Source organism: Malania oleifera, chromosome 9, assembly GCF_029873635.1.
Source record: "Malania oleifera isolate guangnan ecotype guangnan chromosome 9, ASM2987363v1, whole genome shotgun sequence".
NCBI lineage: Eukaryota > Viridiplantae > Streptophyta > Magnoliopsida > Santalales > Ximeniaceae > Malania > Malania oleifera.
Genome location: NC_080425.1, coordinates 96,571,592 through 96,597,412, shown reverse-complemented (window position 1 = coordinate 96,597,412; position 25,821 = coordinate 96,571,592). Strand labels below are relative to the sequence as shown.

Below are 25,821 nucleotides of genomic sequence, written 5' to 3'. Positions count from 1 at the left end.
TGCTTATTTATTTTGGGGACAACTGGCCATATTTATTTAACTGGAATCCCTTGCGTCTCAATTTCCAGTTTCCACTTCTCCTCTCCCTTATTTATTTCATTTCATCTTATTTATTTATTTATTAATAATAAGGCTTCTTTCTTACTTCTCAATTTCATACATTCAACAGCCTCCTTTTATTTTTCATTTTAAGGGTGGCTAAATTTTATTTTTATATATTTTATCTCATTTGATTGGATGAGATAGTTCTCGCTCAAGTAAAATAAAATAAAATATAATTTAAATTTTTAAAAGTCAAGATGATAGTTATTTTTAATTATTCCATTTAAGAAATAATAGACATCTGCATAGTAAAATTTAGACATAATTGTTCTTTATCTATTCCTTATTATTATGAACTCATAAAATATTTCACATTATTGTTCAATGAATTCGCATTATTATTCAATAACATAATATCATGTATAAATAATTGTAACTTACTAAAATTAATATATTCTTGAGAAAATTTTTTTTTACAAATCAAAGAAAACCTTATATTTTTACTTTCTAAAAATAATCTTTTGAATTATCATACTTATTTTAAAAAACTAGTAAATAATATACTTTCTTTTTTTAAAAAAAATAGAGAGAATATTCTATACATTCAATAATAATTATGTCTTTTCTTTAACCAACTTTTATTTATATATATATATATATATATATATATATTCTTTTCGCACAGAAAGCAATGTATTGCTACAGCTTTAACCTAACCCATATAATTCGTTATCCATCCTTAACAAACATATTTATAAATTAAAATTCAACTTTTAGATCCATTAAAGGTAAATAATTTGTTAGAAAAACATAACGAATTATAATATTTCTCAACATTGAATTAACATATGCATATACTAAAATATTGACGTAAGGTCCACGTCATAACAAAACGTATTTATTTATATGTTATTTTTAATGGCAAAATAAATCAACAAAAAAAATGGTGAACCGATAATTTAATATTTAAACAAATTAAAAGTAAATAAATTAAGTGGAATATTTTACGTGTAAACAATGTGAGGCAGTAAAGTCTAAGAAATTGAATGGAATTACTAGCAAGAGCGAAACGGTCAACGAAGGATACTCGTTTGGTATGACGACACAGGAAAAAAGAAAATCCACTTGTCACTTGACATGCGGAGCTACTCACACGGTCTACAATTAGACCTCCTTACGGAAATAAAATATATTTAAGTGCGCCCAATTTCCCATTCCCCCATTTCCCATCTCCGTCAATCCGCCCACCTTCAAAACGCAAAACAGTGAATCCATCTCCCTCCCTCCCCCTGTTCTGTTCTCGCTTGCATCTTCAACGCGTATTTATTGGATTTCGTGTTCCCGCCGCCTGCAACCTTCTCCTTCAATTCCTTCGACTTCTCTCTTTCTTTCTCTAAGCTCCGAGTAAGATCGAGCTGTCAAAGAAGAATACACACACACACATAGACGTTGCTTCCAGTTAATTAAAGCGGGTGGTCTAGATAGCTGAAATTGGGAATTCAAAATGGCAAAATTATCAAAGAACACCAAGAAGCTGTCTTACATTTCAGTGCCGTCCCAGATAATCACCTCTCTATCATCCTCATCTCTCCATTCCCTCCTCATCTCTCCCAAGAAATCTTCAAAGAATCAGTTCAAGCTATGGAGAAGGAGAAGCTTCAGGTTCTGGTTCTTGTCCCTCTTCTTCTTCTTCGCTCTTCTCGGGATGCTGAAGCTTCAGGGCCTCAATATCGACCCTCTGAATAGCCCCCCTTTTCCCCCAAACCCGTGCTCATCGATTCGCCAACCGACGGACGCCGTAGTTCCAAATTGGTATGTTGATGATTCGGGTGTACCGGGTATTCGATCAAAAATAATCTCAGATGGGAACGGGCACGGGCACGTTGATTCTGCCGGCACGGGTGTTCATAATGGATCCAAAACGGAGATTAGTAGCGTTGAAGTTGAAGACAGTCGTGAGTTTTGGAAGCAGCCTGATGGTTTGGGGTACCGACCCTGCCTGGACTTCAGCAAGGAGTATCGGAGGTCGAGCGTGGCGATTGCGAAGGACAGGACCAAGTATTTAATGGTTGTGGTTTCGGGTGGGATGAACCAGCAGAGGAACCAAATCGTTGATGCTGTTGTGATTGCAAGGATTCTTGGAGCTGCTCTGGTTGTTCCCATCTTGCAAGTCAACGTCATTTGGGGAGATGAAAGGTAAGGTTTGGCTAAAACCCATTAAAATCTTACTAGGCTTTTAGATTATAGTTTTAGCAAGCACCCTTTTTTTTGTTCCTCAGATGTTATTATTATTATTATTATTATGTTTCAATTTTTCTTTTGCTCCATCCATAAATTTGTTTTGTTTCTTTTTGGTGAGGGGAGGCTGATAATAATAGGACGAGGCAATTCTCTTTTTATCCCTCTCAAAATTCAAACCCCAGAGGAAGCAGCAGTGAGACATTTATTGACGAAAGTTTTAAGATTCTAGGAAGCACTTTTTTTTTTTTTTTTTCTTTTACCATTCACTCATTAAAGTTTGGACAAAACCATTATTTCCTTACCATATTTTTTTCTTTGCTAGCCGCGAAAGCTTTTAGGCTTTTAGGAAGCACCATTTTTGTGGGATATTTTTTTTGGCTTCAAAATGTTGGCCCTATGCATGAACTTGTATCATTTTGGCTCCTGTAACGTCTTGCCATTTTTGGGTAAATTGCCATTTAATTCGATTTAGCAGTTTACAAGTTTGTAAGCTATTCATTTAATGATCCTTTATTATTTTGATTCCAGTCCTAATTTTTGTACGGAAAATGTTGTAAAATTGCCCATATACCAACTTATTTTTGGGCCACAGCATTAATTTGGGTCCTTGCCGGTTAAACCTGGCAAACAAGAGTTTGTATTTTAGTTGCTATTTTATATGGTAAGGCTTTTAGGAGCATTGTCTCTTTTTTCTTGTTCATAACCCCTAAACAGAGGAGTGATATTTTTTTTTTTTTTTGGGGGGTTTGATTGGTGCAGTGAATTTTCTGATATATTTGATTCGGAGCACTTTAAGAGGGTTCTCGCCAATGATGTCCGAATAGTTTCTTCCTTGCCCTCTACTCACCTAATGTCAAGGCCAGTGGAGGAGAAACGCACTCCACTTCATGTCTCACCTCAATGGATTCGTGCTCGTTACCTCAGAAGAGTAAGAACAGATGATGATGTATTTGTTATTTGAGGAATTGGAAGTAATTAATATAAATGGATAGATCTTGAAATTTTGAATTTGTCAGAACAAATATTTCAGTAATCCGAAGCAATAAATTTATGAGCTGTCCGTGGTCGATTTGCTAAAAAAGATTAATACATTTAATCACCGGCATTTTGTGAAATATTTAACTGTCTCCAGTTCATTGCCAATTCATCTTGGTGTTTGGCAGCTTCTGTGAGGGCTGTATAATTGAAACCATGACTTGTGGTGCATGCCAACTGCTGAAAACAGACTTTGACTCATGTGATTTGTTGGCTTGTACAGCTGAGGAAGGAGGGTGTTTTGTTATTACGTGGTTTGGATTCGAGGCTATCAAAGGATCTCCCTTCCGATCTGCAGAAACTTCGATGCAAGGTATTTGTTGTTCTTATGTCTCTGTTTTTTGAATTTTTTTGTTTTCTTATATTCTTGGCTGGAGAGCCTTCATATGGCATGCATCATAAGTAATTGGTAAGCTACTCGATACTGCTATGAAATTGTCCTGCACTCTGAAAATACTGAATCTGTAAACTTTCCATTAATTGTTTCCCTGTACTCAATATTGCTTGTTTGATACCTTTTTTCTTTTGGCTGGGACCTCAGGTGGCTTTTCATGCGTTAAGGTTTGCCCCACAAATTCTAGAACTAGGTAACAAGCTTGCTGACAGGATGCGGAGCAAGGGTCCCTACCTTGCTCTTCATCTACGAATGGAGAAGGATGTGTGGGTGAGGACTGGCTGCCTTCCTGGTTTGAGCCATGAGTATGATGAGATAGTACACAATGAGAGGAAACTCCGGCCAGAGCTCCTAACTGCAAGATCGAACATGACTTACCATGAACGTAAGCTTGCAGGTCTCTGCCCCTTAAATGCCATGGAGGTTACTCGGTAAGTATTAACACATACTTTAGAATCCTCTTCCAGTTCTTTTTCCTTTTTTTTTTTTTTTTTTCAGGAAAAAAAAATGCTTGATGGACTATATTCTTCCTGTTTGGTGTTTTAGGCTGCTTAAAGCTCTCGGAGCTCCAAAAAATGCCAAAATATATTGGGCTGGAGGACATCCTTTTGGTGGGAAAGAAGCACTACTACCATTGATCAGAGAGTTTCCTCATTTCTACAACAAGGAAGACCTGGCCCTGCCTGGGGAACTCAAATCCTTTGCAAACAAAGCCTCCTTGATGGCTGCCATTGATTATATAGTTTCTGAAAAGAGTGATGTTTTTATGGCATCACATGGGGGAAATATGGGCCATGCAATTCAGGTACAGCCACTGTTCCTTTCTTTGCTACCATTGTTACTGTTGTCATTTATTTTGGTTTTCCAACTGGGTCTTCCTCATCAAGTATGGTGCGATCAATGCTTGGATATGCATGGTTTTTTAATTCTTTTTATTTTTAACATTTTGGTACTGAGGATAGCTGCAGACGCAATCTACGAAGGAAGGATTGCTTCCTGACAATATGGGGGAAAAAGTGCATATTATATATTGGTCTTACAAAATTTAGAACATCTTTTTCTTTTATACATCTCTTCACAATCAAATGGGAAAACCGTGTATGAATTTCTACTCTTTGGAAACTGAAAATGAAAAGAAAGAAAAAGGAAATGAAAAACGAGAGGGGAAGTGAACTTCCCTAGATATTGGAGCATGTTAAATCTATTTTGCGTCTAAGTCTGTGCATGGCTGATGCAGGGGCATAGGGCATTCGCAGGGCACAAGAAGCATATAACCCCAAACAAAAGGCAGATGCTGCATTATTTCCTCAACTCTTCCCTACCTGAGGCCGAATTCGATAGGATTATAATGGAGTTGCACCGTGACTCCTTAGGGCAGCCAGAGCTGCGGACTAGCAAATCCGGAAGGGATGTTACCAAGTATCCTGTTCCTGAGTGTATGTGTAACGATTCAAATACACATGCATTCTCATGATTCCATCATGAAGCCTTGATAATTACAGCAGACCACCTCATTGAAATTTTAACGAGAAACAGGAGCCGTTTGAATTAAAGTGGAAGGCTTCTGAGACGGCGCAGCATCTTAAAGAAGGTAATTTATTCACGGGAATTGTTTGGATGGAGGGAGGGAGGGAGGGAGGGAGGGAGGTGGGGGGCTGCTCTGGAGAGGGTGGCGACATTCAAAATTGATGCCCTTGTATGACAGCCACAGCAGTACCATGGAATATTTTTTGATTCTTTTATGAGAGGATTGTGTTTAGGAATTAAAGAGATACGTTTTTTTTTTTTTTTTTTTCTATCCTCTCCTTCCCTGAATTCTTTGAACTGCATTATATGCAGAGTAACTATACATGTATATTTGTGTAAAGGGATATTCTTTTTTAGTTTTGCATAGCTACCATATGAATGCCCTCTTTTGCGATTTGCGAACAGCTGATGTTAGAATTCAGAAGGGCTGAAAATTGTTATTCGATCATCTTGAACCATTTGGAATTTATGGCAAATTGTCATTTAGTTGCGAGTGTGAATTGAATTCCAATAAAAATCCATTTCTCGCCACTTGCTATTAATCAAAATTTAAAAAATAGTCGAACCAGGCACTGGAACTGTGACAACTGTCCCTCCTTAATTGACCTTAATTTCTCCTCTCCATCCACCGCCACATTTGATATCACCAAAATATTTTCCAATACCCCCAATTTTCAATCCAAACTGCATTTGATTACTATTATTTTTTTCCCTTATGGATAAATAACTAATAGCTCTGTCTCCTTTTTTAAAATATATTTTTTCATATACTTTTTCTTTATATTGGTAAAAAATTTGACTGGATCCTAACATTTAATCAAATTTTAACATGTTTGAGATTGACTCGATTAAACTAAAGTTTTAAATTGATTAAATGAGTTAAGTTTAATCTTTCTTTAAAATCGACTTGTTTATAAATTAAGTTTAAAACGAGCTATTATGAATTAAATATAATGTTAATTTAGAAGGATCTCTATGTTAGCACCGAAAGAGTCCATGGGTAGACTTAATACATATATAAGTGAGTATCAACTTGACTCAAAAGCTTAAACTTATTGGGTCTTAGGTCCAACCATGTATATAAGTACTCATCATCCATTTAATTTTTTCAATGTAAGATAAATTCACAAGTTCTAACTGCACCCCCTTGAACGGAAATCGTTTCCATTATGAAAGTAAGTTTAATTCTCCAATAATTGTTTAAGTGGGTCTTACTATTACGTCTTACGTGTCTCGGATTGCATTTCACATGCCTCCAAATCAATCTTACCTTCCACGTTTTGACCCTATTTGGATCCATCTTGCAAGCTTAGATGATCCTTATTGGCATCTATCACACACTTGGTTCTCCAACTGTTAGCTCGTTAGGAGAATTAGTTTCACGCTTCATTTTACGAATGCCACTCACCTAGAATTACAAACTATTAGCTTTGATATGAAAGAATTTATAAATGAACACTAACTTGACTCAAAAGTTTAAGTATATTGAGTCATGAGTCCAACCATATATATAAATGAGTGAACACCAACTTAACTCAAAAGTTTAAATCCATTGAGTCATCAACTTGACTCAAAAGGTTAAGTATATTGAGTCATGAGTCCAACCATATATATAAACATCCATCATTCACTCAATTTTTCGATTGTGGAATAAACTTATAAGTGGAATTTTTAACACTCTAAACTAAATATGTAAGTTAATAAATTTTTTAATAAAATAAAATATAGCATAATTTATATATATAAATATTTAAATTTCACACATTTTCAACTTCAATAATTCACAAATCGTATATTGCCTCGCATATTATGCAATTATTTTTTTAAAAAAAATAAAATTGTCAGACTAGGGGGTCCAACCGCGGAGAGGGGCATTCCGGGGATTTTTGCAGCGGCTGGTGGAGGAGATAAAATATGTTTGTATAAATGGCCGACCGGTCCCGGCATCCGCTCCGCCCAAAACAAAACCAAAAATCCAAATCAAAATCAAAAAGCAAAATCACCCATCTTTTGTCCTTTGGTTTCAGGAAATTGAGGCCTTGTGATCGAAACGAAGGGCAATTCAAAATTGAAAATGCCTCTGAAGACTTTGGACGCCACCGTTTCGAGCTTCGATAATGTGTTTGAGAAATTCCGAACTGAAGCCCCAAAGAACAAAGCCAATCTCATCCTCTTCTTGGCCGACAAAGACCCTTCTACTTCTCTCAGCTGGTGTCCTGGTATATTCTACCTTGTATTTATTATTCCCCTCTTCGCCCCCCCCCCCCCCCTTCCTATTTATTTATTTTTATATACCCACGGTAGAATAATTTATGAAACGCGCATATACCCATCTGGATTCTACTGGAAGTTAAAAAAAAAAAAAAAAACAATTGTGGTGGCATTTTATTTATTCTAGTTGGAGTTGGAATGTCATTTTCTGCATCTTCTTCCTGAAGGGTTTTTCCTTTTTTAAAGAAAAATTGTTTTCTGGTGAGTTTTGTACTTGTTTTTTGTATTTGAAGATTCCGTGTTACTGTATTTTTTAGCTTCCGCTGGTACATCTCAAGAACAGTAAATTAATAAATTAATAGAGATAAGAGGAGAAGAATTTTGTTTCTTGATGAAATTGTATTGTTTATAGCCTTCTTACGGTGGACCATATATGCGTTGGAAGAATTTATAACTGTGCATTTGGTTGTTGAGATACTTGAAGAACATTTTACTAGGCCTTTGGTTCAGGAATCTTACATATGGGAATAGTATGTCATGGATATAGAAATCCAAGATTGTCAAAGAGAAAATTGGATTTATTCATTTCCATGTTATGTGGGCATATCAGTTTTGGGGAAAAGCAATGCAATGAATGAACAATGGAAGGTTGAGCGTCAGTTGATTCATGAATGCCACATATCAAAATGCACCATAGGTGGGTTTCTGGTTTGCACCTGCATGCTGCTTGTTTTCACCCTGCAAATGGTTTGAATCTTGGCACACTTGAATGCTGCATCATCTATCTTCGCCTATGGATCATGAAAAATCCTGACCCCTCATTTGGGAGCTTAGAATTCAAACTTTTGATATGTAGTTATGTGAATTTGAATAAAATGCAATACAAAATTTTATTGAGTTGCAGTCCATCCATGAGAGAGAGAGAGAGAGAGAGAGAGGGAGGGAGAGGTAGAGTACACAAAACCAATAGGTGTTCCTGGCTATACCATTGCTTGCCTTGTTTTGGTGGTGAAATGAAGGCAACTATTGTCCAAGCATTGATGAGGTGTATAAGCAGGGGTCTGTGTGTTTAGGCAATGGAAAGTTGCGATGCTATGCTAGGGGCACAAATTTTTTACTCGGACCATGAACGAAGCCTCATGTTAAAAATAAAAAATAAAAAATAAAAAAAAAAACTAAAACTCTAACAGCATATATATATATATGATAGAAAAAAAGAAGATAATTTTTTGTAAGTGGAAAATGGTGTACATAATGTGAATGATTAGGACTCCTCTCCAACCAACTAGAAAAGATATAAAAAAAACTATAAACAAGGAAGGTACCAATATAAGAACAACAAAATACAATACAAAAGAGAAATCATTAAGTCTCTAACAAGTTTACACAATAGAAAACTCCTAAAAAAACCTAAGGAGTGCACCCACAAAAAGGCAATGAAAACCACTCTATTTGATAAAAGTCGTGAGGAAGTTGATTGATTTCTAAAAATCCTAGCATTTTTTTCTATCCACAAGGTCCAAAGAATAGAAAAATTGGTTGCATGCCATGGAGCTCTCCCATTCCTGTTCTTTCCAAAGCCCCATAAGCTAACCTGAAGCAAACCTCTCACGTTTCATTGAGCCACCCATTCTTCCCCAGCAAGAAAAGAAAGCCATTCCAAAGCTGTGATGCCACCTTGCAATGCAAGAAGATATGGGCATTGGACTCACGGTTTTCACAACGCACAAAGCACATATCAAGATTGAGAGCCACGTAGCTTTTCCTCTAAAGCAAATCATGCGTGTTGATCCTTTCTAGAATCATAGTCCAAACAAAAGCCCGTACATTCACCGGCACCTTAACCCTCCAAAGACAGTGTACTAAGGAAAAGGATTAGGGGTATAGTTTTTTAGTAGATAGGAAAGAAAAGATTTAGAAGAAAATATACCTAAATACTCCCCCTCTTACACTCTCTCAATGTCACTAAAAGAGGGATTGTGTTGGTCCAACAAGGAAATGAGGGTAGCGGGCTCATCAACGTCTCTTTCATTGAGATTTATGAAGCATTGGAAATTCCAATAAGAATGACTGCCCTTAGAAGGATAAGGGAACTGATAGGAGCATTATGAAGAGAAAAGAGCCTAAAAAATGAAGAACCTTTAGTTTCAATGGCTATAAAAACAAATTTTAAATCTTAGTTACTTGATGCTTTTAAGAACTTGTCTTACAATGTATGAATTACATCATGTATGTAGCTATAAGGGTTTAAACAAGTTCAACAATGTTCTATTATTCAATTAACAATATTATGCAGGGATGTTAGTCAACCCCCAATCATTGGCACAAAAGATTACTCTTTCAAGCAGATAGAGTTAAGATGCGCAAACAAATCCCTATAATTAGTGTGCACATTTACTCAAATGCATATTTCATGATATGGTATCATGATATGTGTCAACGTGTTCTTCTATAAATTGGTTGTAGAAGTGTGTTATGCATATAGCAGTACTTGAAAACTATTGGTGGCTTAATAATATCATTGGAAGTTAGGAGTACGCTACTACAAGCGTGTCAACATAGATTATCCTACTTCAAAACCACCCCTTGCCCTACCATCCAGCCCTTTAAAACATTGGAGCGATCATCGATGGGTCTTTTGTCTAAACTTGATGGCCTTTGTCAATGGTTATTTTAGTCATTTAGTATTATTGGTGTGTTGGTATTATGTTAATAAGTGAGAGTTAGTAAGGGTATTATGGTCATTAGGATGTATTTGATATATGTTATAAATAGAGAGAGAGACTTATCGTTGTGTTAGGTCTTTTAAAATTTCAACATTGTATCAGACCAAGATCCAACCTTAACTCTATCACCAAACCAAAATCAGTTGTTGCTGGAAAACTCCCGTCACTGCCCTTCTTAGAACAACCAAAACACTTTCATATTTCACAAAACCAACCACATAGTCAAAACAGCACCCTCTGAACTGTAACCTTGTAAAGTCCCATCGCCGAAAACCACCCCATGCACCCCCATGTGCTGGCCAACTGCCAATAGTTCGAACCCACACGCCGGCGTGTGAGATAGTTTCCAGCCACCTTTTGCTGCATTTTTTTCTCCACCATGTTTTGATTCCTTTCATAGACCATAACTTCAATTTTTTGGGCATGTGTTTTGTTCAAAGGTCCAATTTTTTTCAATCATGCACTTGTGGCAATCTATTAGTTGTTGTTCGGTATTAGTAAAGGCCATTGGTGAGTCTCTTGGAGTAATGGTAGTATTCATACGCTGATTTTGTGAGGTTGTGGCAATTTTATTTTAGTTTGTTGGTGACTTGTTTGTGGTTTTTTTAGTGGTGCACCTTGTTTGTGGTTATTCAGGTTAGTTTGATTGTTCATTTTGTTTGAGAGTGGTCTAGTTTGTGAATGTTGGGATGGAGTCTATGAATCCCCAAAACATGCTTTCTTCATCGCTACCACCGATAACAACTGAAAAGTTGGATGGAAAGAATTATGTTTAGTGATTTAAGGCTATTGAGGTTTATTTAATTGGATTAGGAAAATCTAACCACTTGTTCCAATCTAGGCCTTTTGATGAGAAGAGAAAAGAAGTGTGGATTCAGGAAGAAGCTTTGGTTGTTTCCCTCTTGTTCCAATTTGCACAAATGGGCATGCATCTGGACACAGGAAAGGAGTTTTGAGATTATGCCAAGCTTTTGTACTCTCGTAACATTACACATATATATATGATTTATCCTTGGAGCATTTCAGTTACAACAGTATTTTGGAGAGATGAAGCGTATTCACGAGGAGCATAACATTGTGCAACTTATAACCGCCAATGTTCGTGAGATGCATCAGATGATAGTTCTTCGAGTTCTAGCAAGTTTGGTAACCCAAGTGTGAGGCGGTCTAGTCCCAGCTACTTGGTAGTCTAGAGTTGCCATTGTTTTTTGATGTTTGTTCTCACGTCCTTCGTGCTTCCTCTAGCACACACTCCCTTGCTCTTACATCTAGCTTCAAGAAGAAAGCCTTTGCCACGTAGGGTGACTTAGGTTTTCAACCACAAAAGTTATTGAGTTGGTTCGAGCAGCTGTGGTGGAAGAGATAGATGAGGTAGAGGCACTCCTTACAAATTTTCTCATTGTGGATGAGATGGTCATACTATTGAGCAGTGTTGGGATCTCCACTGTCCACAGTAAACCTTCACATGTTGCCAATGCAACCACCATAGACTCCACGCCTTTGGGGGCAAGGGGGGAGCAGCGTACTATATATATGTCAATGGAGGAGGATTCCAAATTCCAACAGTATCAAACATCCCAACAATCTTCTTTTACCATTGCATCCCTTGCCCCAACAAGTAACCCTACAGATTGCTTGTCATCTAGTACTTCTTGCCCTAGTCCTTAGGTTATAGACTCCATCCACTAATCATATCATAGGTATACTCTTCTACTTTCTAGTATCTTGAAAACTTACCTTGTTTTATTCTTGTTGATGGATCCACCACAACTTCTAAGAGAATTGGGACTATAAATCCCAATTCCTCTATTTCTATTCTTTCAATTTTGTATATTACCAAGTTTCTTTTCAATGTTATATCAGTTAGCAAGATTCCCAAATCCATGTGTTGTTTACAAACATTCTTTCATGATTTTGTGGTCATTCAAGATTTGAAGACAAGGAAGACAATTGGCGGAGGGCATGAAGTTGGTGGACTTACTCACTTTGAGCTATTATCTCCTTCTACCTCCTGCACTACAACTACCACACCTCTCCAAATCTATTGTTGCTTTGGTCATCTTTCATTGGAAAAACTAAAACATCTAGTTCCTGATTTGAGTCCTATGTCTAGTCTTGATTGTGAGTCTTGTTAGTTGGAAAAGCATCATCATGTCCCTTGTGCTTCTCGAGTCAATAAATGGGGAGCGAGCCCTTTCGTGTTAGTGCATTCTAATGTTTGGCATCCTAGTCGAATTATGTCCAAGTCAAGTTTCCAATACTTTGTAACCTTTGTGGATGATTAGTCAAGGATGGCTTGGCTATATTTAATAATGATCGTTTTGAATTTTTTCATATATTTTGTCTTTTTCTGAAAGAAAGACTTTATTTGGTTTGCCAATTCAAATACTTCAGGATGGTAACGGTAAAGAGTATTTTAGTACTCAATTCACTATTTATATGACTCAATTTGGTATTGTTCATCAGTCATCTTATGCCCACACTCCTCATGATGTAGAGAGGAGTAATATACGCATCCTTGAAATCAATCTCACTTTATTAGATGCATCTACCTAAAGTATTTTGGAGTGATGATGTGCTTGCTCCTTGTAATCTTATCAATAGGATGTCGTCCTATGTTCTTAGTGGCAAATTCCCTACTCCATTATCTTCCCTAATTCACCTCTATTCTCTCTACCTCCTCTTATATTCAGGTGTGTGTTCCTTGTTCATCAGCTAACTACCGGGGTGGATAAGTTAGATCATTGTGCTATAAAAGTGTGTTTATGGGCTACTCGTACACTCATAAGGGATATCGTTGTTGTAGTCTTACTCTGCATTGCTTTTTTTGTTTTTTCCAGTGTCACTTTATTTGAGTGTACACCATACTGGTCTCAATCCCTAAGTGCTTTTGATCTCAATTAGTCTCCTCCTCTGCCTAATCTTCTAGATTCTAGTTTGTTGTCCTTACCCAAATCCACTTGTGTCTCCATGTAGTTTGAGGCCTTCTCATCATCTCGATCGTCCTAATTTGCATGTGTATCGCCACAACGGCTCCAAGGAAGAGAGTCCCCTCTAACTTCTACTACGACACCTTTGGTTTTCTTGTCTAATGATCATATTTCCCATAATGTTGATCCTCCTATTGCTGTCTAGAAAGGTAAAAGCACATGTACACAACATCCTATCTCCAACTTTGTTTGCTATGACTTCTTATTACCCTCCTATTATTGTTTTGGCACTACTCTATCATCTGTTGCCCTTCCTAAATTTGTTTTTGAAGCCTTAGCCCACTCTGGGTGGAGGAATGCAATGGTTGAAGAGATGAGTGCCTTATAGCAAAATGATACTTGGGAATTGGTGCCTCTTCCTCTTGACAAATTTGTGATTGGTTGTCGCTAGGTATATACTGTGAAAGTGAAACCTAATGGTTTTATGGCTTATTTGAAGGCACATCTTGTTGCTATGGGGTATACGCAAGTGTATGGTTTGGATTGTTCCAACACCTATTCCCCGATTGCTAAACTTACATCAATATGCCTATTATCTCCTTAGCCACCACTTGTATCAGTTAGATGTGAAGAACACCTTCTTGCCTAGTGAACTTGAGGAGGAAGTCTATATGGAGCAACCACCTAGGTTTATTGCTCAGGGGATTCAGGCTTAGTGTGTCACTCAAAAAGGCATTATATGGTTTAAAACAGTCTCCAGAGCATGGTTTGGTCGATTTAGTGTTGTAGTACTTGAGTTTGGCCTTCGACGGTGAGCAGTGGATCACTCTGTTTTTATTGTCATACTTCATCGGGTAGGATTCTTCTTATTGTGTATGGGGGCGATACTATAGTTATCGGTGATGATGATCAAGGTATTCAAAGTCTAAAACATTTTCTATAAACTAAATTTCAAACCAAAAATTTGGAACCATTGAAATACTTCTTGGGATCGAAGTATCCAGATATCGTATGGGAACGATTTTGTCACAAAGGAAGTATATTCTTGATCTTTTTGTTGCCTAAATGAGGACAATATTGGAGACTTGTTGGAAAGTTGAATAATGTCACAATCACTCTGCTGAACTTATCTTTCGCAACAAGTGTTGTGTGCCAATTTCTAGATTCTCTGAGGACAAGTCATTAGGACACAGTAATTCGCATCTTGAGATATCTCAAAGGTGCACTTGGGAGGGGTCTCTATACAAAGATCAAGTCACATTTGTATTCAAGGATATATTGATGCAGATAGGGCTGAATCACCTTCAAGCAGAAGATCCACAGCTGGCTACTATATCTTTGTTGGTGGTAACTTAGTATCCTTGAAGAGTAAGAAACAAATTGTAATGACCAAGTCAAGTGCTGAATCAGAGTATAGGGCCATGGCTCTCACTACATGTGAGCTTGTGGTATTGAAAAACATGTTGGAAGAATTGGGTTTTCCACATTATTAATCTATGGATTCGATGTATGATAATCAAGCTGCTCTTCATATTGCCTGCAGCCCGGTGTTCCATGAGCGAATAACACACATTTAAGTTGATTGCCACTTTGGTCGGGAGAACCTTATGCTGAAGCTCATTGCCACCACTTATGTGAAGTCTGATACACAGCTTGCTCTGATTTATTTACCAAAGCTTTGGGTAGTGCTCATGTTAAATTTATTTGTAACAAGCTAGGAGCATATAATATCTTAACTGTAACTTGAGGGGGAGTGTTAATGGTTATTTTAGTCATTTAGTATTATTACTGTGTTAATGTTATGTTAATAAGTGAGAGTTAGTAAGAGTATGATGGTCATTAGAATGTATTTGATATATATTATAAATAGCGGGAGAGACCTATCATTGTGTTAGGTCTTTCGTTTTACCAAAAATCTCAACAGCCTCTAAATAGAGACCATCTTTAAATTGTTTGGGTGAGGTTTGGGTGGCTCCATAGACTGTTCACAATTTTATAACAGTGAACTTTTGGGGTTTCAGAAAGGAAAGAAGGAGAATTTTTTGGAATCGTGCAGATTTTGCTACATTGTGGACACTTTAGCTTGAAAGGAATGCTAGAATTTTTAATGACCAGAAGACAACTCTGAACCTTCTTTAAGAGAGAGTTACTTTCCTGGCTTCTTTTTGGGCTCATTCTTTTGCAGTTCTTGAGGGACTTTCCCTGTCTAATATCCAGACTGGAAGGCTGCATTGATATAATTCTGAAGGAAATTGGATTCGTCTGTTTGTGTGTTTGAAGAAGCTCCAATATCAGTGACTTGCACAACGTTGCATCTTTCGCTTAATGATATTCAGACTCCCCACACTTCACTTTCACAATATAAACCACCTCCTCACCCCATCCCCACCACCTTCTCCCATCATCATCCCCACTGTGAACAAGGACAAATGACCTCACTGATGTAACCTCTTCATCTCCACCATCTCCTTCCATTGCAGTCCCTACTGCTTCCTCCCATGGATTATTCAATGGTGGGTCTCTGTTCCAAAATCAGATTGAGGGTGATCTGGATCCCTGCCTTAGATATATCTTGATGATCCGATTTTGGAAGGTGATTCGACTATCATAGAGACCATCGGACTAGTGTCTAGCAGATGAAAGCCGCAGAGTTGTGAATTGTGCTTTTTTTGTGATTCTTCTGGCTGGTGCAATCTTGTCCCTTTCTTTTTGGGTAAGATCTTGATATGATTTTGTATTTGCAAACCATATATATATATATTCTGTGATGCATTTTTTTTAATCAGTTTAGTGTAAATTGTATTTTTTGGCTTTTGTGTTTTGAGTTATTCTCACTAGTTATTCTTGCTTCTAGGCATCTTTTTTTCTTTTTTCTTTTTTTTTTTTACTACTGATCTGTTTTTTTTTTTTTTTTTGGGGGGGGGGGGGGGGGGGGTGTAATTTTGGTATTTAATTTTTCTTTTTTGGCAATTAGTATTTTTTGGAATTTGTGTTTCAGGCATTGTCACTGGTTATTCTTGTTTCATCCTTATTTTTGGCAATCAAACTGCTTTTGTCAACAAATATGCATATTCAAATGTTTTACGAACAAATAATTTAAATTGCTCAATGTTCAGTGCTTCAGTCAAACTTTGAATTCTGGTTCATTATTCAGACTTAATTCAGATTTTAGAACTTCAACACTTAGGGTAGTTTGGTAAAATTAAGTGAGAAGTGCTGAACACTGAATTTAAATCTGATTCTATGAACCATTTCTGAATTTTAACCAATGTCTGAATCTAACTGCTGAATTATTTTATCTGTTTGGTATTTAATATCTAAAAATGTGTTGTTTTTTAATTTTAACCCTTTGCACTATCTAAAACAGTGTTGTTTGATAACATTAAAAGGTAATTGCATAAATCAATGTTTTTTTAATACAATAATATTTTTCTTGTTATATATTAATTAATATTTATAAATAAAAAATAATATTATTAAACAGAAAGAAAAATTTATTCATCAAGTTTGCATGATAGATACTTATATATATATATATATATATATATATACATATATGTGTGTGTGTGTGTGTGTGTGTGTGTGTGCATTGTCTAATAAATCCCAAGCCTAAGGCTGCCATTTATTATGGCTTCCAAGCCCCATGCTCAAGGACTATGAAGTACAACAGCATGAGAGGAGAACGACTGTGAAGTACCTGAGAAGATGTTGCCGGAGGAGACCTGGAGCCAACTGGATTGCTGCCAGATGAGCGTGAGCAGCAGAATAGTATGATTATAAGAGGGGGATAGGGTTAATTTGTTTTTGGTTTATTGTTTTGTCATTTTTAGACCAGCTATGCTATATGGATCGGAATGTTGGGCGACAAAAAAACATAATATCCAAAAAGTAAAAGTTGCCGAGATGAGAATGCTTAGATGGATGAGTGGTATAACATTAAGATAAATTAAGAAATGAACATATTCGTGGTAAGTTAGGTCTAACTCCTATAGAAGATAAGATAAGGGAGGGACGACTCAAATGGTATGGATACTTGCAACGTAGGCCACATAATGCACCTGTGAGGAAGAGTGACTTAGTTACTATGGGGGGCAATAGAAGGGGTAGGGGTAGACCTAAAATAACTTGGGAGGAGATAAGAAGGATTTAATATCCTTGAATCTATCAAAAGAAATGGTCCATGATCGCATAAATTGACGGAAAAGGATTCATATAGCCGACCCCACCTAGTGAGACTAAGGTTTGGTTTTGTTGTTGTTGTTGTTTTGTCATTTTTATTTTTCTATGAGGGTAAAAATGTAAGTGAAATCTCTGATTTTTTTTTAAGACATGTCTCCATGTCTGATTTGGTTAGAGGATTTTAAAGAAAATTAAGAGCTCTCATCAAACAGTCTGATGTCTAATCGGTTCACTTATTTAGTGAACCAGCTCAGACAACCTCTATTTAAAGGTTATTCAAACAAATGGCCCCTTAATTATATTTCTAAGGTACGTTTGTGTCCCTCCAGACAATCTCCAACTTGTTTTTTTATTCTTAACAAAAGCAGTTTATATCAACTGGAATTTGAGGCAGACAGTGGGAGGAACATGAATTTATTAGATCCACGTACCTCCGTTAATCTTTCATTTCTGCCTTCATTCAACACTCATACCATATGCAAATTGCTGTGTCATTTCCATTTGAGAACTCATTCTTTGCAGACTGTGTGAGAGCTGAACCAGTGATACACAAGAAGCTGGAAGCATCAACTGGAGACGTGACACTCTTGAGAGCTTATGTTGGAGATAGACCCACATGGAGGAATCCCCAACACCCATGGAGAGTTGACTCAAAGTTCAAGCTGAGGGGAGTTCCAACACTAGTTTGCTGGGAGAATGACACAATCAAGGGTCGCCTCGAAGACTATGAAGCCCACCTTGAGAACAAAATTGATGACCTAGTTTCTGACAAATAGATTTGGATATTTTTCCAATGCATTTCAAGTTTATGGTTGTGTTGCTCCTGGTAGTTTGTATCGCATCCTGCTGTCTGCTACTGCTGGTCAATAATGTTGCACTGGAACAGATGATGAAATAAGCGTTTTGTGTCTATGATGATATTGCAATCGATATGTGTGTGTGAGCATGCATTAGCTTCTTGCCTCTACATAGAAACATTACTCTTCTGCTAGTAGGATGATGATTGTAGGACACATTATGGGGACATACGAGATCAACATCTTTATTCCTCATGCATTATTTTGCTCATAGAAGAGGATTTCATGGTGACAAGAACATGTAGTGAGGGAGGGTTTTCCTAACTCCCCCACCAAAAAATTACCTACTTGAGATTAAAGAGTCCATGGTCAGGCATGCTCTACTTTTGCCTCCTTCGGTTCTACTTTTACAGAAAAAATGTTGGCATGTACATTAATCCCATGTTTGGGAACTATTCAATGTACTTGGGTTTTATATTTTGTTTATACTCTCATTGATTACCCATTCTTGCAACTACACAAAATATATTTTGTTTATACTCATTGATTACCCATTCTTGCAACTACACAAAATCTTCGAGAAGCTTTTATGTATAGCTAATCTACTGACGTAATAGAAATGTAGCTTGAGGTGAGAAGACTGAGAATGTTCACTATATGCTTTGTATAAATGCAACTTACATATCTGTGTGTGTAAGGCAGCTCCAAGAGAAGACAAAATCTAGCAAATAAACCCAAAAAAATAAAATGTACTAGGAAAACAAACTACTAAGTTAGCTAGACAGTAGGAGAACTAACAGTCCAAAAGGCGAATGAGCAACCCAGGGTTCAAAAAACTTATAGAACTTTTGGAAGTCAGTTTGAATTGCCATTCAGAATTACCAACGTTTCCTATAACTAAATAAGATGTAATTTTTTTCCTCAGGCTGCTCGTCTTCAACGATACATCATTGCTTATAAGTTCTTATCCAAAGGATAACCTCAAACAAAGTACAGATCTGAAACATTTATCCATGAATATCAAAATGTACGCAAATCACAAGAATAATGTATAGAAAACAGCATATATCTTGGATTGAATAAAGAAGCAGCCATATATTAACTTTTGGAGGGGGGGGGGGGGGGGAGAGGCTAGATTGAGACGAAAACAAGCATCATCTTCTCGTAACATCAAACTGAAAAGTTCCCATTAGAAACCCAAAAACATAAAACCAACTTTCAGAGCTCTATTGAAACCTGTCAAAAATTAAAATCTACCCATAAAATTAAAAGGGAAAAAAATTAGCCCTTTCAGAAAGAAAATTCATGGTTCAAAACCAGTGCATGCACAATAAATTTAATGCATTTAATGCACATCAATCAAAATGAATATCCAACATGCATGTATGGAATTCTTATCCTTGAAATCTTTGTTTGGATAGGGTTGCAGATATAGAAAGGGCTGTAGTGATGAAAGCTTCAGGTACTGAATTATTTGATCATTCCCTAAAAACAAAAAAGCGAGAAATTTCAGGAACACAAATGGGTCAGGAACAAAACTCCCACTCTCTTACTAATGACCAATATATTACAAATGGTGCAGACTGATCAATACGTTTTAGACCTCATCCTCATGAAGAAGCATGTTCGGAATGCCCTTTTTGACCTGGAAGCGGCGACCAGTCTCTGGACAAACAAGATCACCCTCTTCAAGATGGAGCTCAAGGAGGGCATGGTGGAACTTCTTTAAGAATTCTTCTTCTTCAAGCATTGATGCTTCAGCCTCCTCTGGGAGCTCAGTGTAGCCCATCGATTGTGATGCATCAACAAAGGCTTTCCACTCAATCTTGGGGAACATGTTCTTGAGGAAGTCAGCATTGAAGTCCACCTGCTTCTCAATGATTTTCTCTGCTTCAATGCGTAGAGGGAAACCGTTTGTCACCCCCTTGATGTTGGAGGAGAGCATGTTATGTGTTAACAGCCTCATCTCTATCACAGCTTCTATTTGTATCCGTCTGTCTCTATGCAAAGGACCTAGCACAAGCTCCGAGTGCTTTCACTGTTCAGCCAGGTCAGGATTGAACGTTTATTAGCATATGAAAACACAATATCTTGTTGATTAATTTATAATGCATGAATTAAAAAAGTGAGACCCAATTGGTTAAGGAGAAACAAGGATGCCTACTTAGACAATGATTTCAGGTTAAATAGAAGATGACAGCATTTCTTCTAACGATCAAAACACCAACTTGATTATATAGGTGAAAAATGATGCTACATCAAAATTTGAAACTAGTATCCTTTTCTTTTGTCACCCCTAATGATGTTATTTTAAATATTAACATTTGTATATGTATGATAGTGCTATTAGTTTTTACTGAATTCAAAAGACTGAAGGTAGCGTCATCCATCGATTTATTTAATAAATCTAAATCAACATTTTAATTAGTATGAAATTTCCAGATTTCACTGATCTATTTCTTTTCACAGTATTAAAGATGATGGGTGGGTAAACTATAATTTTCCTCTGCCAATTCCAATAATTAGTTAGTATCCTAATTTTTGGAGCAAGAAAAATAAATAAATACTAAATTAATACCACATTCATTTTTGTTGTCCTTTTTTTTTTTTGGCTTTATAATGTCATTAATGTGCTAGACATAAGGTAGAGTGCACAAGGAAAAGTCATACATAATTTAGGGATTTGTGTTGCTTCATTTCAAAGCAAAACAGGAACAGCTAGAAAATTATACAGCAATTATTAAAGAATAAGCAAATTAGAGCAGAGCAAGGAATACTAATATACAACCAGACAAAGGTTACAGAGGGGAAAATGTAATGACTAAAGAAGGGTATCTTAATCCCTAAATACAGAGCCTGAACCTCCCAAAATTAATACATGATAGAAACTTGGAATTTCTGTGAAAATTTATAACCCTAAACTCAAATACAATCAAATAGTATATCAAATGCCTAGTTTCAGTTTAAAAACACAACAAAACAAACAAAGCATTAACAGCACAATAGTTTCAAATATGGGAAGAAGAAAGAGTCATTTGGAACAAGAAGTACCTTCTTGCGGCGGCAGATGGACTTAGCATTCAGTAGCAAAGAAAGTGAAATTTGGGATGAAATCATGAAAGGAGGGAAGGAGGGGTGAACGTTATTTACAGAAAACACCAGGTTTCTACTAGCGTTCCTCCACCCCAAGAGTTACAAGTTGACCAAATTAAGGTGGTATAAAGTTACAAACATTATTTTAAAAAAGAAAAAATGATGATGTCTTTTATCATATCTTTTAAATGAGGGAGCTCAATATTAATTGTACATGCCCAGATCAATTTAGTAGTAGGAGAGACAATGAGGCACATCCATGTCACAGAAAATTCAATTTAATTATATTTTTATCAAACTAATTAATTTAGTTTTTAAAAAAAAATGTCAAAGCACCCCCAGTATAGCAATTGAACTTTAGACAAAGAACTTTTCTCCTAATTTCAAATTTCATTACATAATTAGAAATTAAATACAACTATTTCTTTTACCAATATGAACCCCCACTTGATCCATATTCTGCTCAAGATCTAAAACAGCATCATTGTAATAGGTATGTTACAAGTTGAACGAGTTAAGGAATTTTCAAAGGTATAAACATTATTTAAAAAATAAAAAAATAAGAAAGAGTTGATGGTGTCTTTCATCATATTCTTTATACGAGGGAGCTCGATATTAATGGTACATAATCATTTCAATACCGAATCAAATTAGAAATCGGAGAGAGAATGAGGCATATCCCTGTTGCACTCAAGCAAGCCAATTTAATTACATTTCTATTGACTAATCAATTTAGTTTAAAAAAGATGTCAAATTACTCCCAGCATAGTAATCAAATTTCATATAAAGAATTTTCTCCTAATTTCAAAGTTCATTGATCATTAGAAACCAAACACAACTATTTTGACCAACATGAACCCCCTTGATCCATATTAATTGGTCAAGAGCTAAAGAAGCGCCATTTTAATAGGTCTGCTAATGCCCCTAGAAGAAGGCCTGTTAAAAAAATTTAACAAAACAAGAAATCATAAATTTCACAGAATAAAATAAGGAAACAATATAGAAGATTAAATCAACATACAACAGGAAAGAGCATGAATACCCAAAAAAGAGTGCAACATAAAAAGTCCACAAGAATGCAAGAACCTTTTTTACAAGGGAGGGGGGTGTCAATCTAAAGTAACAAACCAGATCCGCTTTACCATCCATCATCCCTAAAAGAATAAACCAAAATCCACACAATAGTAATCTAGATATAAAAACTGAACTTTCACGGATGGGCTCCAAATGGGAACGAGGCAAGTGATGTTGGATTTTATTGAAAATGACATGTGAAATACATTGCCAATTGTAACGGTCTTAGGCCCAACTCCAGTGAGGTATTGTCCGCTTTAGCCCAATGTCCTCATAGGTTTGTCCAATAAAAGGCACCTCACATAGTTGGAGCCCAAACCATCCTTATAGGCCCAAGATCTTCCTAATACACATCAGATGTGGGATCATGACAGGCTCTTCCATCCGATATCTAATGTCCTCGTCGGGGTGATCTCCCTAATACACATCTGATGTGAGACCGTTACAAGCAATCCCTTCCAATCTTTGACATCCTCGTCAGAGTGGCTAACATCTCTGTGTAGGATCCATTTCACATTATAGTACGCCCAAGGTGGATCCACTCACGTGATAGTACTCCCAGGCTAGCTCTAATATTAAATGTAACGGTCTTAGGCCCAACTCCAGTGAGGTATTATCCGTTTTGGCCCACTGGCCTCACGAGTTTGTCCTATAAAAGGTGTCTCAAAAAGTTAGAGCTCAAACCGTCTCTATACGCCCAAGATCTCCCTAGTACACATCTTATGTGGAATCGTGATAGGCTCTCCTGTCCAATCTTTGACGTCCTCATCAGAGTTATCTCCCTAATACACATTTGATGTGAGACCGTGACACCAATCATTAAATGCTTTATCAAACAATCATGATGTTTGTTTTTAAGTGAAATTAAATTGCTTCCCCTAGTAAAGCTTAGATAACATATACGTACTACCCATGGAGAATGAGGTTTCTCTGCTCTATGCTGAATAAAAGCCCAATTTAAAAGTAATATCACAGCAAGCTATTTCTGATCTTAAACTTAGATGTGCAAGAATTAAAGGTTTTGACTCTCTAGGCTTCTGAACTGTTTGCTTGGCCATCCTAGTGGTTCTAGCATTTTCCCTGCTTTCATAATATAAGATTCTCATTTCTTATAAAAAAAAAATGAAAAAAAAAATAAAAAATGTGAGAAGAAGAATCACTGAAATAAAGAAAGAAGAATCTCTCTCTCTCTCTCTGGCATCCTCTAAACTATTCAGCAATAAAAATCAAAATCCCTGTTCTTCTTCCCATAAAACCTAAAGCCCTACATGAACTTTAAAAAATATTCATCCCAACAAAAACTCCAATTGCATCAGTTCAATACAAAACTTTCACCAACATTTTGCCTCATCCCCTTTTGAATTCAGAGTTCGAAGATGATAATCAACCTCACCACTCTCCTATCAATTTCCGAAGAAGACAAGAATCTTCCATTCCTATTACTACACAACCCCAATAGTCACAATTTTTAATGCTGCTGCATTGCTTGAAACCAAGAGTTTTGTTTCTTCACCTCCCAAAACCCAGACCGTGTTTTCAGGCTTGAGCAGCCATAGCACATCTTCCACATCTAGCTCACCCAAAAACTAACCAGTATGCTCAACAAATCCACCTAACCCTCCAGCGAAAAATTAAAATATATTTTCTTACTTGTACTATTAAGTGAAAATCATTTTAATCCATATCTTTTAATTAGAACAATCAAGGACCTGCACTAATTTCACATAATTAAATTAGGTCTGAAGGCATTATCGGAACTTGCTGCAAGAAAAATGCTGACTAACATTACACTTTGTTGTAGTACAACTAGTTGCTGTGAGCCTAGCCTTAAATTAAATAAATAAATGAAGAAGCTCCAGGCGTGAAGTGATAACTTTAAATTGCATAAACATTTAATAATAGAAGTCCTTACTGGTCCTATGAAAAAGCAAAGAGATTAAAATGGTTTGTATGAATATTACAAGGAATAACTTATGATTTCACTCTTTCCTTAACTTCCAAATACCTTGTTTTAGCAACTATCATTTCTAATAAGCCGTTAGAATAATTAAACAAACCTCGGTAGTGGTTGCTAGTTTTATAATTATAATATGGAGTAATCCGCATGTATTTTTACAAATGATTATTAATTTTTTATTTCCTACTTTTAAATTCTCTGATTTTATTTTATTTTTACTTAGACACGTTTATTTTTCCTTTCTTTTTTAATTTTTGCATTTTATGCATTTTTTTTCACTTTTTCAAAATTTCAAATACCAATCATGATAATAGACGAAAAATAATAAACAAGATTTATATTTAGGTTTTTTAATAAATTTCTCGCAACAACAACAACAACAATAAAAATAATACCTCTTGAAAAAATAAAAAATAAATAAATTGAAATTGGAGAGCCTCAGCCCCCATTTCTGCTTTACGAACAGAGACGGAGAGAGAGAGAGAGAGAGGGAGGGAGTGTGCACCAGGGAAGGGAGCGCAGCGATGACCAGCGAGGCTGCTGGAGGCGGCGCTCGGGCGTAGAGAAAGTGACGGCGGCGGTGCGACAAAGAACCGGGAAAGGAGGTCGTCGGCCTCGATCTCCTTCTCCCGCGTAAGGGAGGGTGCTGCTCGGCTGGGCGAGGAGCAGAGCAGTGGCTACGGCGGCAGCGACGAAGAAAGAAAAGATTGTACGGGAGTGAATCCAGGTTAGGAATCTTCCATCTGCAAATACTAAGCCTGAAGGAGGAAATGTCTAAAAGCCCAATCCATACTCCACTCCGAGGCAGCACATGAAGGGTAAAATAGTCATTAAACAATTATTAAGGGACGTTTAGCCATAAGAAATAGTTTTTATTTTTCATTCCAATTCATTAAAAAAATTATAAAAGGTTAGATAATTTTTCTTTATTTTTAAACAAATGAACAACAATAAATCATCTTAATATTATTTGCTTGTGAAAATATTTTTAAATAAATATGTAAATGTCACCTTATTTTCTAATTTTTTAAATTTATATAGAAAGTTGGAAGATACTTTTTCATTATTTTTTATATTTTTAACTCTTAATTTGTATATCAGAGTATAGAAATCGAATTTTTTACTTTGTAGATAATGTATACGATTTTTTCTAAATTCATACAAATTCAAATTCAAACTCCAAAATTCATAATCTCAAATGTTATCTTATATAAAATTCAGAAAATTAGAAAATAAGTCGTCTATTTTGTGATTATTTTGAAACATAAAAATTTTGAAAAAAAAATTTATTTTGTATATTTAAACAAACTCTTCATTGTATATCTTGTCAATATGAACCTTGAAAATTTTCAAAATAAGCAAAACTTTTTATAATTTTTTGGAAAACTTAAAATTAAAAATCAAAAAATGTTTTCCACAATAACCACTTCATAGTTTCACCCCTTTTATGCAAAGACTAGAAATGGGCACATATTATATGCATTTATTTTTTTTTCTAAAAGTTTTAATTTATTTAAAAAATAATTACAAATAGAATAAGTAAGAGTTTAAAGACTTCAAAATTTGTTTAAAAGTGTAGTTTTGACAAAATTATAAAGGCATTTTAGGATATTTA

General features: G+C 36.1%; 3 protein-coding genes across 3 annotated transcripts; 2 read left to right on the top strand and 1 right to left on the bottom strand.

The window, feature by feature from the left end:
• The first annotated feature begins 1,255 nt into the window (after positions 1–1,255).
• Positions 1,256–5,724, top strand: LOC131165083 (O-fucosyltransferase 20-like). The gene is made up of 6 exons (XM_058122748.1): positions 1,256–2,238; positions 3,043–3,211; positions 3,542–3,631; positions 3,860–4,143; positions 4,259–4,517; positions 4,950–5,724. The coding sequence occupies exons 1-6, from the start codon at positions 1,547–1,549 to the stop codon at positions 5,184–5,186; spliced, it is 1,731 nt and encodes a 576-aa protein (XP_057978731.1). The 5' UTR covers positions 1,256–1,546; the 3' UTR covers positions 5,187–5,724.
• Positions 5,725–7,073: 1,349 nt separating this feature from the next.
• Positions 7,074–18,197, top strand: LOC131165082 (thioredoxin-like protein Clot). The gene is made up of 2 exons (XM_058122747.1): positions 7,074–7,458; positions 17,808–18,197. The coding sequence occupies exons 1-2, from the start codon at positions 7,314–7,316 to the stop codon at positions 18,059–18,061; spliced, it is 399 nt and encodes a 132-aa protein (XP_057978730.1). The 5' UTR covers positions 7,074–7,313; the 3' UTR covers positions 18,062–18,197.
• A 1,209-nt stretch (positions 18,198–19,406) lies between these two features.
• LOC131165081 (multifunctional methyltransferase subunit TRM112 homolog A-like) lies at positions 19,407–24,990 on the bottom strand. Its single transcript, XM_058122746.1, has 2 exons — positions 24,712–24,990; positions 19,407–20,120 (listed from the first exon to the last, which is right to left on the bottom strand). Exon 2 carries the CDS (start codon positions 20,046–20,048, stop codon positions 19,680–19,682), a length of 369 nt encoding a protein of 122 aa, XP_057978729.1. The 5' UTR covers positions 20,049–20,120; positions 24,712–24,990; the 3' UTR covers positions 19,407–19,679.
• Positions 24,991–25,821: the final 831 nt, after the last annotated feature.